Here is a 16771-nt window from a genome sequence, read left to right as displayed (position 1 = left end):
ATAAAAAGATCACTTTATATGCTTACGCCTTTTCGATTTTCGTCGAACGAACGACCGCGAAAATGCGTATTGTTACACTATAACCACACTATATATTGGTACCTAAACTATAATAATAGAACGGAAAGACGAGGGGCACGGTCGTTCTTATCAATATTGTGTCGGTTTACACTCATTTAATCTAATCTGTGGTATATATAAGTATAAATTATAATATTATATACATCGGAGACGACCACGACGACAATTGTTATACGCGCGCGATTTTCATCGCTCCACCTGTATAGTGTAAATATAAATGTATAAATATGTTGATACAGGGTGTTCCATTTAACATTGGCTATATATACATTTTTTTTTTAGCACCACTCAGTGAGCTTTAGAAAAACCGTATTTATACGGTTATTGAACCGTTTTGATGTACCTACTACTACTGTTCGTATAATCATAATATACCACTACGGTTTTCACAGATTTGTAATTCAAATGTTGTTGTTCTCCTAAGGTCAATAAACATGATGGGGTTGCCTAACACTAACTGAAAAACATAGCGGCTTAATACAATCTTAAATTTAACTAAAAAATTATTTTTTCATAGCTTTTGATCTATCTTAATAAAATGTTGTGGTTTAGCCTATGTCTGCGGGTGTTGGCGGCGCTTTTTCTATTTTGAGGAAATTCACTATCCACCACGATTTAAGACCTTAGACAGGGCCGGACTGGGTAGGGCCCGGCCCACTATCCCAAATATAATAGCGGCCCTACTCCCTGAGTCTCTGACTATAGGGGTAATTAGTTAAATATAATACAAATAATTAATTAATTTCAATAACTATATTATAATATCATGATAACAGTTTTAATAAAAGCGATGAAGAATTTTGTATGACTTCCAAGACATCTTGAAAATCAGCCTCTGTTCTTGGTTCAATGACGAACATAATCTATTTTTTATTATCTTTAGTGCTAAATGTACGTTCACAGTTAACTTGACTGACTGATAAACTTAAGACAAATTCATATGCAGCATATGAATTTGAGTGAGCAGTAGAATGCATATTTAGTGAGTATAATAGTTTTTTAACGCAGATCAAACATTTAGAACGGTCATAATTTGATTTTGATGATTGTTTACATCCTTTAGTTAAAAAAAAATTATTTAAAAAAATTTAAATTAGTATAAAATTTAATTTAGTAACCAATTTTACTAATTTGAAAGTTGCACTTACCATTTTTTTCCAAATTAATGTTAAATTCGTTCCATTCCAATGAAAAATTGAGATAGTATATCAGATAATATGAACGTATAATAATACCACGTTAATCTATTTTTAGCAAAACTATATGTTTATTTTTCCCATGAAATGATTTATCAATAGACTCTTGAGATTTGAAACGATACTGACTTATTATAACTTATAAATAATAATAACTATTATACACAATATACTAAACACTACGTCAAATTACGCGTAGGTATGTGGCTATGTAGCCTATGTCTCATATCATATTATGTCGCATTACTATATTTTAATATTTACTTATCTACCGATATAATTGTACTTACAACAGTAAGTTACAAGGCATCGGCCCAAAACCCATCCAAAGACAGCGGCCCACTGTCCTCTAGGACAGTAAACCACTGGGCCAGTCCGCCCCTGACCTTAGACCTATTTAATAGGGCCATGTTTAAGATAGACTGTACACTGTTGCGCCCAATGAACCATGATAAAGTGTCTACCCAATCACTATTAAAAACAGCTGGAAAATTCACCACTAGCGTTTGAATGTAGTAGTGGCCAAGGCTAAATAGACTACTTAGCCATGGTTGTGGCTATAGCCTATAAGCTCAAACATCGCGCTGTAGTAATTATGCTTCACACATCATGTCGTAAGCGCTAGTGGTCAATATTCCAACCGTTTTAGTTATTTAATTTGAAATTAAAATACAATTAATACATACTTGGTATATTATTTATTTAAATATAGGTAGACGTCATATAAATACGAAAAAAATGGCTGCTGGGATTTCATTCCAAGCAAACGGAGGAACGTCAAAACATAGTTTTAAAATGAGCATATCTAGGCAACTCGCATCTAAGAGAGAACAAATAATAATATTATAAGATCTAGAGTAGGTCAATAGGCCACTTCAATATCACTATTGTTCTGTGGTAAAACTGCCCTTACAATAATCGAACACATGATTACTGACAACTGCCAAAAATTCACATTCTAACGTCATCTTCTCAACAATCTTATACCACTCGAAGAAGCCATCCAATCAAAACAACACCACCAATATTTTCAACTTTTTCAAACTAACTGGCTTCGATAAGAAATTTTAATAACATAATATGTTTTCTTTTTCTTTTTTTTCTAATATTGCTTAAGTACATTTAGTTTTTAAATAACACTAGGCTAATAATCTATGTAATTGAAGCCTTAGTTTAAACAACAAAAAATACGAAAATTGGCTATGAAATTAACCACGTAGCCATTTATCGGATCACTCCGTATAAGAGGTATTATAAATTATGATACATGATAATTTATCGGAAAGCGAAACGAAGAATGAAAGTCAACCACGAAATGCCGAAACGTGTGATTTGTCGTACACTACACGTCTACACATTATTGTGTTTATCGGTATTACACATAATCGGATATTATTCTGCGCAGTAAAAAATTATGTACGCTCAAGGTGTTGTAGTCTATGTATTTAATGGCTAACTACACGCATTCATAATTACATAGACTGAGTGATTCATCAAGCACTCGCTGCACCATTTTTTCCCTTAACTTTTAATTATGGTACTTTATTCAAATGCACATTTTTGGAATTATATTTTTTTAATTTTTATTCCATTGACTGGTTTACAATTAAATTAATTTTCTATAATTATTTTATTATTGGTTCTTAAATCGTCTATAATCTCTTGCATCTCTTATTGTTTGATTAATATTATTTGCTCTTGCCATTCATCTTCCACGTTTCCCTTCTGTCATATATGTCTTTTAGTATAGTGTTATGAGTCCTCATCTTATCAAAACTTATCAAAATGTGCCACCGTCTTTTTTTAGACTGTTTATCAATAAGTATATTTAAAAGTTCAAAAAATCGGATATTTTTGTAAATTCATAAGTGGTGAATCATCCTGTATAGTATATATGTGTATATGTATATGTATATGCATATGTATATATTAGATAATTAATTCCATAGCAGTAGGGCGATGGCTCCTTGTCTACAAAATGAACAAATAAATAATGGGCCTTATTAGCGTGTGTCATCAAGTTTGTACGTACCTACCTATATATACTTATTCGTATAATATAATAATGTCATGTATATCGGCGTGGAATTAAGTACAATCGAATAATGTGTGGAAAAAAACAAGACCAAACGGAAATGGGGAGAAATTGTCAGATAATTCGTCAAAGCACACTAAATGGGAAGTGTGCGCACGTGTAGATATACGGCTGTATTATATATATATATATATGTCGAGAAAATCGAAAAACGATTATATTATTGTTGTTTTTATTATAAAATCGTTTGTGTGGTATACTTTTCACGTCCGATATCTTTCTGGCACCTATATATAGGACTTCTAACACGCTTGTTGACCAGCACTCACGCGCGTAATTTTCGAAGTGATATCGTACTATCGTATTATTATTATTATTAATATTATTATTTACAGTGAGTGAGTATATTAATATATTGAAACCCATCGAGTCCTGCAGATCTGCAGAAACGTGTAGGTACGATTGATATCGGTAATAATAATAATAGTAATTTATACGTTTCGGTCGATATATCAGGTTGACGGAATTTTTAGTTATTTTTGAAAAACCCGCCGTGGGTATGATGGGCGGAGTACTTTATTATTACGTCGTGTACGTGTGCGCGGTCGTGAGGATTTTGTCGAGTTCCGCGGCCAGTCTGCAGGGCGGACAGAATTTCGTCAGCTCACTCTTGGAGAGGTTCAAAGAAGGTTCGAAGCCACCCTCTCATTACACCCCGGGTAAGGCGACTCGAGACTGAAATTATTATTGTTGCTATATCAGTCATACTTTCCCTCCGCGGCCGGAATGCATGCAGCTGACGGGATAAATAAAATGGCTGGCAGCTATAGGTACACTATATATACACGTCGAATTAAGAGTATAGGTGGTAAGGGGAAATTGATGGCCCCATTGATTTGGAAGCTCATATATTTTATCCCCGAAATATATTATTTTATTTTTAATATGTTCGATACAGTTTTCAAAAAAATTAATTTATCTCAGTAAGTATAGATACTATAAGTAGTAATCTATACTTATAAAATCCAAATACCACTCACTCACTGATCACTGTATCTCAAAAACTACTCAACGTACAGACTTGAAATTTGGAATAGGGGTTCTTCTCATATTTTCACCGTGCAATAAGGAGGGATTTTTCAAAATTCACATTTTAAAGGGTTGCTCAAACTGAGATTTTGAGATTTACGATGGAAATTTTGTATATAATTGGTTGCTATAACAACCTGATTTATGTGTTGACACATTTATTACTTTATTATTATTCTTAAATGAGTTAGTTAGTTAGAGTTAGCTCTGCCAGTAGTTTGATTATATTAGCCACAAAAGGCAGTACAAACAATACTGTTTATAAAGAGATATTGAGATGAATAAAATATGTCAATACAAATTTATCTTTTTGTTTATATAACACCATAATGCATATAATAATGTTATAACGACGTTGTAAAACTTAATTAGTTTTAAAAGATATTACAGAAACCTCTATACAATACATGGGCAACCTAGGATCAACTTATCTAAAAGCAGCCTGTAATAAATATAAAAAAAAATGATAACATAAAAGTAATAGTAGGTAACACAAAAAAGGATTTTGTATTAATTGATTATATTAATTCACCGTTAGTGGAATTCAGTAAAAATGGAAACTTGGTATAACTTTAATACTTAGAGTTAAATCATACACTTACGTACAAACAGCACCAGGTCCGCGATCTACCGCAGGTAGATTTCCTACCTGATAACATTATACTTCTGCAAATCAGAATTTTTATTCCATGTAACATGAAAAGTTAAGATAAGTTTTGAACACCATAAACCGATTATTAAATAACGAATTGGACAAAGTTTGAGCCATATAAATTTAGTACATTTAACGGGCAACGAAGTGCACGGGATCAGCTAGTATTATATAAAATAAAAATGTTTTTTTAATTTTATGCTATGAAAAATTACTAAATTATGATAGTAAATATTTAATTGATATTCTAATAATTGATGACAATAAGATGAAATTTATAAAACGGGAGTTGTGGAATACATATTGACATATTGTACCTACTCACTACGCATATATGTAGTTTTTATTGATCATGATAGTACGTGGTAATATAGTACAAAATTAGACAATTATATACAGTCGTTTTGTTTGAAACTAAAGTTGAAAGGGAGCCCACTAAGTGGTGGACTAAATAGTGTCTCGAAGCCCAATTGATCCTTAATCTGGGCTTGACTGTATACCAGGAGTCACCAATTAATATTTTTGAAGGGCCACAATAGGGATCAGAAATTGTTCGAGGGCCATCAGAATTGATGTCGTTAAAAACCAATGAAACATAAAATGATAAATTACAACACTAGAACATATTATAATGTTATACCGGTTTTTACTGTTTTTCTTATCTGTGGGCCAAAATTTGGTGTTTCTGTTTACCATATTATAAAAATATTTTCTTTGTAAAAATGAGTACACGATGATATTATAGGTGCTCAACGAAATCCCCAAAGGTTGGTTCTACCAATTACAGTCTGACGATCAGTGGGCGTTCCATGATATTTTACAACTGTCAAACAAGTGAATTTAGGTCATTTTCTTTTCACGCTAAATATTATTTATTTTGTTTTATCGTGTTGTGCGTGTTTGCTTTTGAATTTTTGTTTTTTATAAAAAAGCGTTACATTATAATATTTTACATTAACAAGTATAAAAAATATTAGAAAACAGATATAAAAATATTTAGCTGAAATTTAACAGAAATAGGACAACACGAAATAACAATTTACTATTACACAAAGTCGAAAAAGTTGAAAGACGTATAGAGGGAAAACTAAAAATAAAATTATATAGAATTATAGAATGATAATCACTTAGATAAGCAATGAAGTTGAAGGATAAAAGCAAGAAATATTTCGGGTAAAATATTAATATTAGAAATTAATAAATTATTTTTGTTTTGAGAATCTTTTTTTCCCGCGCTACTGAACATAAAATTATTTTATAATACTAAGAGATTATTTGAAAAAAAAAAAATTAGTAAATATTATAATTATAAAATATAAGTCGATCTATTTGAAAAATACAGGTCGCATACAGAAATAATTTACAAAATTAAAATGTCTTAAAGTTTACATTATTTAAGATTGACATTAAAACTGTGATTCAGACGATACGGAGGAATACAATTTCCAGTTATTATTCTGAAACGCTTAAGTACTGAGCTATAATAATAAGTAATAACAGATGACGGTGGACATTATTTACAATTTTATATTTATCAGAGGATAAAACCAAAATATTTTTTATCTACAATCATATTATAATTGCATATTATGTTGGGTTCACAAACATCCATTATTCCATTATAGTTTAACAGTTCCTTAAATATTTAACAGATTCTCTCACACATCAAATAGCGACTCATGAATTCATGATTGGTCCATTAAATTTTAACGAGTCGTTAAATTTATGAAATGTTTGTGCAACTTGGTATCATTAACTCTAACCTAAAATCTACTTAGTTTGTTAGCTTTTAGTCATCAAATAATATTTGAACGGCTTTAGATACGCGTTAGTTTGCTATACTTATCTGAAAAATAAAATGAAATAAAGGTTTTTTTTTTAATACTAAAATCAACAGATGGAGTCATAGAGGTAAACATTTCAAACATTTCATTAATAACTTTTAATAGTTTTATTACAGTAATATTATTATATACATTAAATAATTTGAAAATGAGGATTTATTTATTACATTTTAATAGTTTTAGGAGTATAATATGAGTTGTAGATTAAAGTGGTCAATTTCCGTTCGCTGTTGGAATTGAATAGAATAAAAATAAACCCGTACCTCGTGATATATTCGTTTAATATTTTAAATTAATTTCCCTGCAGAACATGTAAAAATTTAATAAGAATATCTAATAAATATTTAAAATATTATAATGATTAATATTATATCAATACCATTAAAACTTGTTTGTCATATTCTCGTAGTTGATTTTAATAAATTTACCACGAAAATGATATTACTAATAAATTAATAACATAAAAGTAGTTTTTCAATATTAAATTTCACTCTTCTTGTAATTATTTAATGAAATTATGAAAAACATTTGTTTTTATATCCATATAGGTACCTATACGGCTATACTCATACAGCTAAACGTATACATATACGTATAACATATATTGATATAGATGAATGTCGATCAGCTGGTTTCTTATTTTTCTTTAATATTTATAGTTTTTGAGTCAATCATGTGGTATCGTTGAAGTTTGTAATAATTTGTGTAATACTATAAATGCATTGCACAAGTGTTTTGAGATTTAAAATGGTCGATGAAAATGTTTTAGTTTTAAACAGCATTGCAGTTAATATTAAACAACGAATAATTGAACAAAGTTTGAATCATATAATATAGAATAGGCATTTTTAGCGGATAGTGCACGGGATTAGCTGGTTAGGTTAGGTTAAACCAACTTAAACAATACGGGATGTTAACGATTTATCTTTTTATGCTATAAAATCATACACTTCAAACAATTTTCTCTCGCTTTAAGTGGATTTATAAATGAATAGAATACAAGAATTTAAAAATATTTATTTATCATTATTTTTCCCTTGGAATAAATATTTGAAGTAAAGAAATTCATGAAATTGTGTAACCCCACTTTCGAGTCATCATCACGTTTTGATGATAATTGGTTTTCATTGTCATTGATAATTATTATATCGGGTATCTACTATCTACATACTACGGGTGGTTATTTACATTTTTCTCATAGCGCCGAATTAATTAATCGTGTATTGTGTAAATTGTTCAACAGCCATAATACGTACTTTACGGGACTTGTTGGGGCTGATGGATTCCTTATTTCCCAGAAACGTTCGCACAGTCGTAGAGTCAGAAAAACAGGCCCCAGTGTCGCGTTTGTTCTCGGAAAGTCATGCTTTATATACCTACATAATATCTAATAATGTATACATATTGTGTACAAGAGTCCCGACCAAGTGCCAACGGCAGACGGAACTGTTGTTCGAACATTACTTTTACACGACTGCGATCACAAATATCAAGATTCAACAGAACCCGTGCGTATGCATATAACAGCAATGGCTGTTTGAAATTGAGTGTACTCTTAAATCGGACATTTTCACTATAATATAAATGGTAGATGGGCTTGCACGTCGCATCCCGATACATCACATCGCATGGCAACCCAATATACTTTGAAATCCACACACGATAATATTATATACAATATATTACCGATGAAATCCACATTTCGAAATCAAAAATTGTATACTATATTTAAAATCGTACCTCGAGTAATACAAAATATTTTATGGTTATTGCATTACCTAATTATGGATATCGTTTTTTGTTCATCCTATGTAATATTGATGTACGAAAAAAATTAATATTCAGCAGAAATAAAATATTGTAGATTATAATAGATGATATTATCTGTTGTCTGTTAGATTTTTTTTTATTCAACATAAATTATTATTAATTATATAATACTCATCACCACCATCACGTAACAATTTCATTCTCATTTCTATATACAATCGCGTGCGTTTTATATAATAACACATAATATGGTTATATTATAATATATGAGATACGATTTATGAGTATACACGTATAGTTATACCCTTCACGTTTCACTACACCTTTGAAACACATCCATTATGTTTAGTTATTTACGACGTGCACGAAAAGCCTACGTAGTAGGACATTGGATTAACACCTTCTTCTAGTATATTATCGTTGGTATAATAGGTCATGTTTATTTAAATTGAACGAAGTTTGACTATAATAAAATAATATACACGTTTTGGCTAGGTATATATGTACTCTGAGTAGGTATGATAGATCGCTGCAGATGTTACGCGCGCTTCCGTTCTCTTAACGCTTAAAACACACAAAAAGAGTAAAGAATCATAAAAAAATGGTAAATATATAACAGATATGCGGATCGAACAAACAATAAACCACATAGTTTGTTTATCGTTCAATGCCAGTCAATGCATTGACTATACGTTAAAAAATAAAATTTTATAATAATTGTATTATAATAATATTGCAATCGAGTTTTTTCACCAAATGGTGTGGGAACTATAATAGAAAGTTCGAACGTTTCCCTCCTTGCTTCTTTAATTATACAACATAAATTGTGACAGATGGGTCATGGGTCATGGGTCAGCTGAAAAAATTTTTTTTAATGTCAGTTTTCAGAGGCTAGACGTCTTAGGATTATGAAACAATACATTAGGTTGCAGATGTAGATATTGTGGTTTATTTGAGGGTTTATTGAACGCGAGGTGATTGCTATATTATAGTATAACTTAATTATATATATTTTATAAATTGTATAGCAATTGCCAATTGTGCATTTTTAACGCATAATCAAATTGTTATCTCAGCATTTGTTATTAACTCATCATGTGTTGAATATATTATTTTAAAATAGATTGAAATTATTTTTTAGATTACGTATTATATAACATACATTCGTTTATTTTGTGATCAGATATGTATCCAGAATTGAGATCGCGATTGTACCAAGGAGACATAGTACTGCCAGTTTCGAGGAATGCCATAATGTCAGATTACTATAAATGGCCCAAGGCAATAATTCCTTATACAATCCATTACAATTTTAGTGAGTAAAACGAATCATGGATTTAAAAAAAATTTACGGTTGTATTTTACACCTTAATGCAGAAATCGGTATTTCAATATAATAAAAATACGATTACTATATATGTTCGTACCATGCGAGCACTTTTTCTTCTGTTTTATATAAGTTAATATAAATTACTTTAAAAGCTTTTAGGTTTTAGTAAAAACGGTGCCTCGAATAACCCCTTTATAACATGCCGCCTGTCTCTTGCATTTAACGTTTACTTCGTATTTAACGTTTATAGCATTAATGCTTAATTTTTAAAACGTAATTATTTACTTGATTGGAATTACAGAGAACTTGAATTATTATTAGATTACGTATACGGTATAGATTTAATACATAAATACATTATACGAGATGTATATTGCATAGTATTTATTTAAACTATATAGTATCTCGCCGTATTTGTCTCTCTGCCAATTAATATCTTATTTAATTTAGTATTAAAAAACTATTTTTGTACTGGTATGGGTCGTTCTATAATAATATTAATAGTTTCTCGATTTTAACGGTATCTAACTTCAATCAAAAATCAGATGTAATTAAATATTTGAAAAATGTAATTACTAAAATGTTCAATGCAGTGTTTGTACAATATGTGAAGTACGTTTAAAATGTCTTGTAAGGAGACGCTGCAGAGCTATATGCTGATTGTGCTCGAGGACTTAACGCTGATCCTTACATTATAGTTGTACTATACAAAGTGTTATATAAACGTATTATATATTTTAATGTGATTAATAATTGTTGAATGGGAATATGTTATCTGGAACGTCCGATACTTGAAAAAATGTAGGGAAAAAGTCGTGAAGGGTTGCAAAATTTCGGTACTGTTTATGCGTTTTTGTAAATCAACTATTATTAATATCGATATATATATATATAAATTTTTATCTCCCCATACCCACTTTATAATCTAAATTCTATCCAATCGGTAAGATTGCGGGTGATCGGGTATTTTATTTAACTGTTTTTTTCACACTTTTTTCGCGTGCCATCGCCGATGCAGCACAAGACGAACGGTCAAAGATCCGGATGGCCATGGACTCAATCGAGTCCAAGACGTGCCTGAAATTCGTTGACATGAACGGCGTAAACGCGACACAGCTGCTGAAGGAAGTCGGGCACTCGGAGTACGTGTACATCGGCCGTGAGCGGAACAAGGGTTGCAACGCCATGATCGGCTTTCACCGGGAAATGGGCCACCCACACAGCATGAACTTAGAGTCACCGTCGTGCATCTCCCACCAGGGTACGGTACAGCACGAGCTCCTTCACGTGGTTGGGCTGCTCCACGAACAGGCCCGCGCCGACCGCGACAACGCGGTAGTCATCTACTGGGAAAACATCGACAAGAGTATATATTATTTTACGCACATTAAATAATTATATCACGACGAATATCGTTGTTCTGATATTTAAAAAAAATAATAATTTGAGATGGTTTTTGAAAAGCTTAAAAGTACAAGAGGATGTTTTTATAATGTGTATAAGTGGCCAGATGGTACGACTGCAGGTGCTCAAGCGTGGGCCCTCTCTCAATGTATCAATGTAAATTCGTGAACTTTGAATTTCTTTTTTAAATTTAGAGATCACAAACCAATTAATTTTCAATTCAAAAATATAACAAATAATATTCTATAATATTTTATTATTTTACATCTACTGAAAATATGTTTAATTTTTTATCACTTTCAACTTATTTTACAAATGCAATTTCTGGTAGGTACGTCGAAAATTACTTAGCGCGTATCTGGTCATGAACACGTTTAAGTTGTAGGTTTCAAACTTTCGTGACTCGCTAGACTATACTGCAGTGGCCTTTGTCTGTCAAATATACCACGCCTACTTTGTGCAGTTTTTGTGGCCATGTATAATATATCTACTCATTAGATATATAATATAAACTTATGATAATTTCAAAGGGTAGGTATCTCCGATATACAATTCCGTGCACCATATTATTAAATGATATTATACAGAGTGTATATTGTATTACAACACGATGTATTATATTTAATGTAGGGTTTGTGTCTATATTGTATTTTTATATGTATATATTTTACACGAGGAATGTTTATTTTAATGAGATGTGTAATACGATACCACTGAAGGCTCGTAGCCATGATTTTATTCCGGTGAGTGGGGGACGGTCCATTTGAAAAACTGTTGTTTGAACTTTTAGTATAAAATATTACAATAAAAATAATGTTTGTCTGAGATGAATTTCAGATGGTTTTGGGCTCCACGCCCCTTTCCTAATGTACAAGTTCTATAATCTATATATAATACATTGTATAAACAGTTGTAATATGTACGGCAGAGATAATTAATAGATATTAGATATTAATATTATATTTTACCGCTAAATCTTTCAGGACGATTCAAAACTAATCTGGTGTTTATTTGAAACCCATAATCCTATATAATAATCCAGACTTAGAGTTTGGAAACGGCTACATGACATAACGAATTTTCTCCTTTTGTCATTATTCCCTTAGATAAGCCCGAAAGGTCAGTTGATCAAACATTCAGAATATCAAGCATATATCACAAACTTTTGTCGAAGTAAAAAGTCGTTGAACATTTTTAATTATGTAGATATAATTTATAATAATATTTGTATAATAAAGTATCTCGTTTGTGGTTTGTTGAAAAATAATTTTGTATAAAAGCTATGAACTGCAGTGGTTTTAAGACCCGTAGTTATTTTATATAGAAATATAATATATATGAGTAAATAAACCACTAAAAAATAATCTCAATTAGTTATCATCGTATAATGTAATGATAATTTGCTGTTATAAAATTACTGTTCAAAATGTTTATAATTTATCTTATAACGGTTAATTAAAAAAAAAATAATTTGTTTTCAGCATATTGGCCAGACTTTAACAAAGTGCCCGATAATGTAACAACTACCTTTGGACTACCTTATGATTATACTAGCGTTATGCATTACCCACGTTATGCTTTTTCAAAGAACGGTAAAGAAACCATAGTTGCTAAGGTGAGTTATAAAACATATATTTAGTTAGTGCTTTGGAGAAATGTTGGAAAACAATTAGAAGAGGGATTCAGCGGGTGTTGGATAAAAGAGCGTTTCTCACAAAATTAACCGACGCATTACAGTACACCCTCTCCAGTCTCCAGAAATAATCACACCAAAACAATAACAAATTTGTTCTACAAATATAGATTAAAAAAAAAAATCACTAATGTAATTAGACGATTAAAAAAAATTTGCGTTAAACAAGATCCATAAATGTAGATATTATGAACAATCTTAATACAATTTTAATAGGGTAAATACTTTCGTTATAACATAATCAATTTCCGGACAGGATACCTATCATTACAGGATCACTGATTTAGTGATTTCGACACTTATCATGTGCCATATCGTTCTGTTATCCCCCGGTGAAGCTTTTGTGTTATATACAAAATATATAATATTGTATTTGGAAGCTGCAATGACAAATCCATCTAATTTTTACGAAATTCGGTTAATTATTGTGTTTGGATAATTTAAACAACATAGTTTTAGCTACATATGAATAGATTCTAGTACAATAATTTGTTGGAATAACAAATTTTGATTTTTTTCTTTTTTTTGTAGAAATTCATAAGTAGAAAAAATTATTTTTTTAAATTTAAAATTTTTTTAAATTAAGATCAAAAATTTTACAAAACATAAAAACATGAAAAATATATTTTAAACATTTTAAAATTTGTTAAAAGTTATACCACGTTTACAAACGTTAAATACATATAGTGTAAAAATTAAGTTTCTAAAATGAATAAAAAGTTTCTATCCAGCGGGAATTGTTTTTAAATTTCCCGTAAGGTTATTTTGCATTCTATTCATATTTTTTTGTGGGAATACAGTAGAAAGGAATATTTAACACTATTACAAAAATCAATAAAAATTCAAAAACATATACAATATGCTATAATTATATTATAACATACAATAACTTTGCATAAAATATAATTGTGGACACTTTTAATTTAACGCATCTCTTAAGTAAACATTTTTTATTGTGTTTTTTATGGCATTCAACCAAGTCATGAAGTCACATCTAGCTTTATTAATTTAAAGTTTAAAATTAGAACAATTTTTTTATAAAAATAATATAGTGTACACACTTTTATTAAATCGCCTTAAAATAAATGATTATAAATGCCTTTATTGACTAAGTAAATTCTGTTTCAATATTATTCAATAAACTCGGTGATTTTATCGATTTATTTTTATTATTGGGGGAAGTTAAAAAAAGGATTATTCTTAGCCCTTAGGGCGATGTTTAATTCTAAAATTAAATTGTAGAGCACTTAAACTGGATTGTTGCATATAGCTAACTGTTGTATGTATTCACTAAATTGCGACAAAAGATTATTTCTGTAATTAAAAAAAAACTCATAATTGTGTTGCTACTCATGGGAAATATACCAAACGGGCAAACGACCTCTATAACTACATTTAAGTTTAGAGTTAATTTGATTTTAACATCAAACACAAAGTTTCAAAAATTCAAAAATACTACAGTAAAATTTGAGACTTATTTTTACATCAATATTTTTAGTTGTTATTATTTTTTTTAAATATTTGAAATCAATATTTTTTTTTTACTTTATTATATTTTATATTACCAATTTAATAAAGATTTTGTTCGCGAACCATTGAAAAATTACTTATTTTTTACATTCAGTTCCAATAGAATATTTTAGTCCTGTTTTCAAATGTGACAATAACATATTCATCGATAATAAATAATAGGTATCTATATACATATATTATTACCTATAACTTGGATATCAATAATAATAATATGCGAACTGAAATACTTGACTTTTTACTGTGTAGTAGCAGGTGGTGCTGTTGCTGTCATTGAACTATGAAATATTTACTTTTATATGGTATCACGAGTGGAATGTGTTATAGTATAAATTACTTTTTTTTTCCAAGCATGAACCAAGTATGAGTTTGGGACAGAGAACCGGAGCCACGGTCAATGACTTGCGAAAAGTCAACGCAATGTACAATTGTAATGGAGGTGCTGCAACACCTTATGCAGGCGACTTCCAAGGCGACGAATATCATATTTTTTAGTTAAAAATATATTATTATCATGATATTATATATTATTAGTGACACGAATAAATTGTGACTTTTTATTTTCCCGCACAACGTTAAATTTAATAAAACATAGGTATCTAATTATAATTGTTTAATATAGTATTTTTTTATTATTGTCTCAGTAATTATTAAAACAAAGTATAAAAACAGTAGTCAAATTTCGATACACCAATTTAAATTGTCAGTATACCTATATAGTTTTGTGTAGGTTGACGGTAGACGATCTAATCATTATGTAATTTATAACAATACCGTTATAAATTAATTAATTATACTTAACTATAAAATCATTATTGGTATCTAATTTTCAAGTTTCACGATAAGAATATTATTAGGTATACTATATTATGCATAAAATGATTTAGCCATAAAGAAATTAATTTTATACTAGTACCTACCTGTAATAGAGTTAATTATGTTAAAAAATCACTGTTTTATTGAATTTTAATCGATTTTGCACAACTTTAATTGTATGCATAGAAAATATTATCATATATTTATTACCAAGTTAACAGAGAGTTATCAATGTGTGGCTTCTTTCAACAAACCTCATGACCTGTTAACTTTTATCACATATTCTTATTGTGTCTAGTATAATTTAAACAGATTATTTATTACTTGTAAACGTAAAAAAAAATATTTGTATTTTCGATTGTTAAAGTAACATGTTTAATAACAATGAATAGTGATGACATAGTATAATATTTAAATGTTTATATTTTAAGCTACTGTAAATACCTAATCATTAATGATCAATGAGTATGGGTACTAAATGTCTACTTTGTATGTACTTTCGACCCTTTAAACTGAACATATTATTAGAACGTTGAATGTTTCCTCGTAAAGCTGAAATGGTAATGTTGAATAGGTTATTAGCACATAATAGCTAAACAGAAATTGTTTAAGTATACATTAACAGACGAATATTATTATTATTATTATTGTTAATATCCAAATTTACAATATGTATATAGTCATATAGAATATAACATAATGTTCAAACGTGATTTCTATAAAGGGATACCTACCTACGTGGTTATATGTCAAATCGATAACACAGAAGTAGTTATAAAATATCAGTTATCTTTATGATATTATGATACTCTAATGACACAGATAAATCTGTGTCTAATGCTGGTTGATGATCAAAACCAGAGAGATTTCTGAAACGACGCGGGGATGTTAAAATCAGCTGATTGCAGGCTGCAGCGGATCGCCTTAGGTATTTCTACTTATTGACATTTACAAATAGGCAATAGAAATAATTGTTATTATTTCTAAGTAATGCTGCTGTAGTAATGACAATAATTTATCCTTCAAGGTCGAAGTGTTTATGCAGTTCAATGGTAAAATTATAACAAATTATACTAACAAAAAAATAATAAAAACAATTAGCTTCCAGTTGTACGTTTTATCGGCCACTCGATGTTTGAAGAGCGTAATTTTTTATTTTTTACTTTCCGAATTTAAACACCCAATTTAAAATTATAATAATAATTTGATAATACACGATGGAGTACATTTTTACAAACTTAAAGGGCCAATAATAATATTGTAGAATATTCAATTATGCGGGAAAACTAATTAACAATATATAACAATATCATTGTATATCTGCAGGACTG

The 16771-nt window shown here is 29.7% G+C and overlaps 1 protein-coding gene across 1 annotated transcript; it reads left to right on the top strand.

The window, feature by feature from the left end:
* The first annotated feature begins 3629 nt into the window (after positions 1-3629).
* LOC107170736 (low choriolytic enzyme-like) lies at positions 3630-15848 on the top strand. The gene is made up of 5 exons (XM_089229737.1): positions 3630-4031; positions 9851-9982; positions 11016-11363; positions 12883-13016; positions 14976-15848. Exons 1-5 carry the CDS (start codon positions 3872-3874, stop codon positions 15117-15119), a joined length of 918 nt encoding a protein of 305 aa, XP_089085863.1. The 5' UTR covers positions 3630-3871; the 3' UTR covers positions 15120-15848.
* The last annotated feature ends 923 nt before the right edge of the window (positions 15849-16771 follow it).

The sequence above is a fragment of the Diuraphis noxia genome, unplaced genomic scaffold, assembly GCF_037042655.1.
Source record: "Diuraphis noxia isolate RWA-SAM2 unplaced genomic scaffold, SU_Dnox_SAM2 contig0005, whole genome shotgun sequence".
In the NCBI taxonomy this organism is placed as follows: domain Eukaryota; kingdom Metazoa; phylum Arthropoda; class Insecta; order Hemiptera; family Aphididae; genus Diuraphis; species Diuraphis noxia.
The sequence above is the reverse complement of the archived record's forward strand: the minus strand, read 5'-3'. Positions and strand labels throughout refer to the sequence as shown.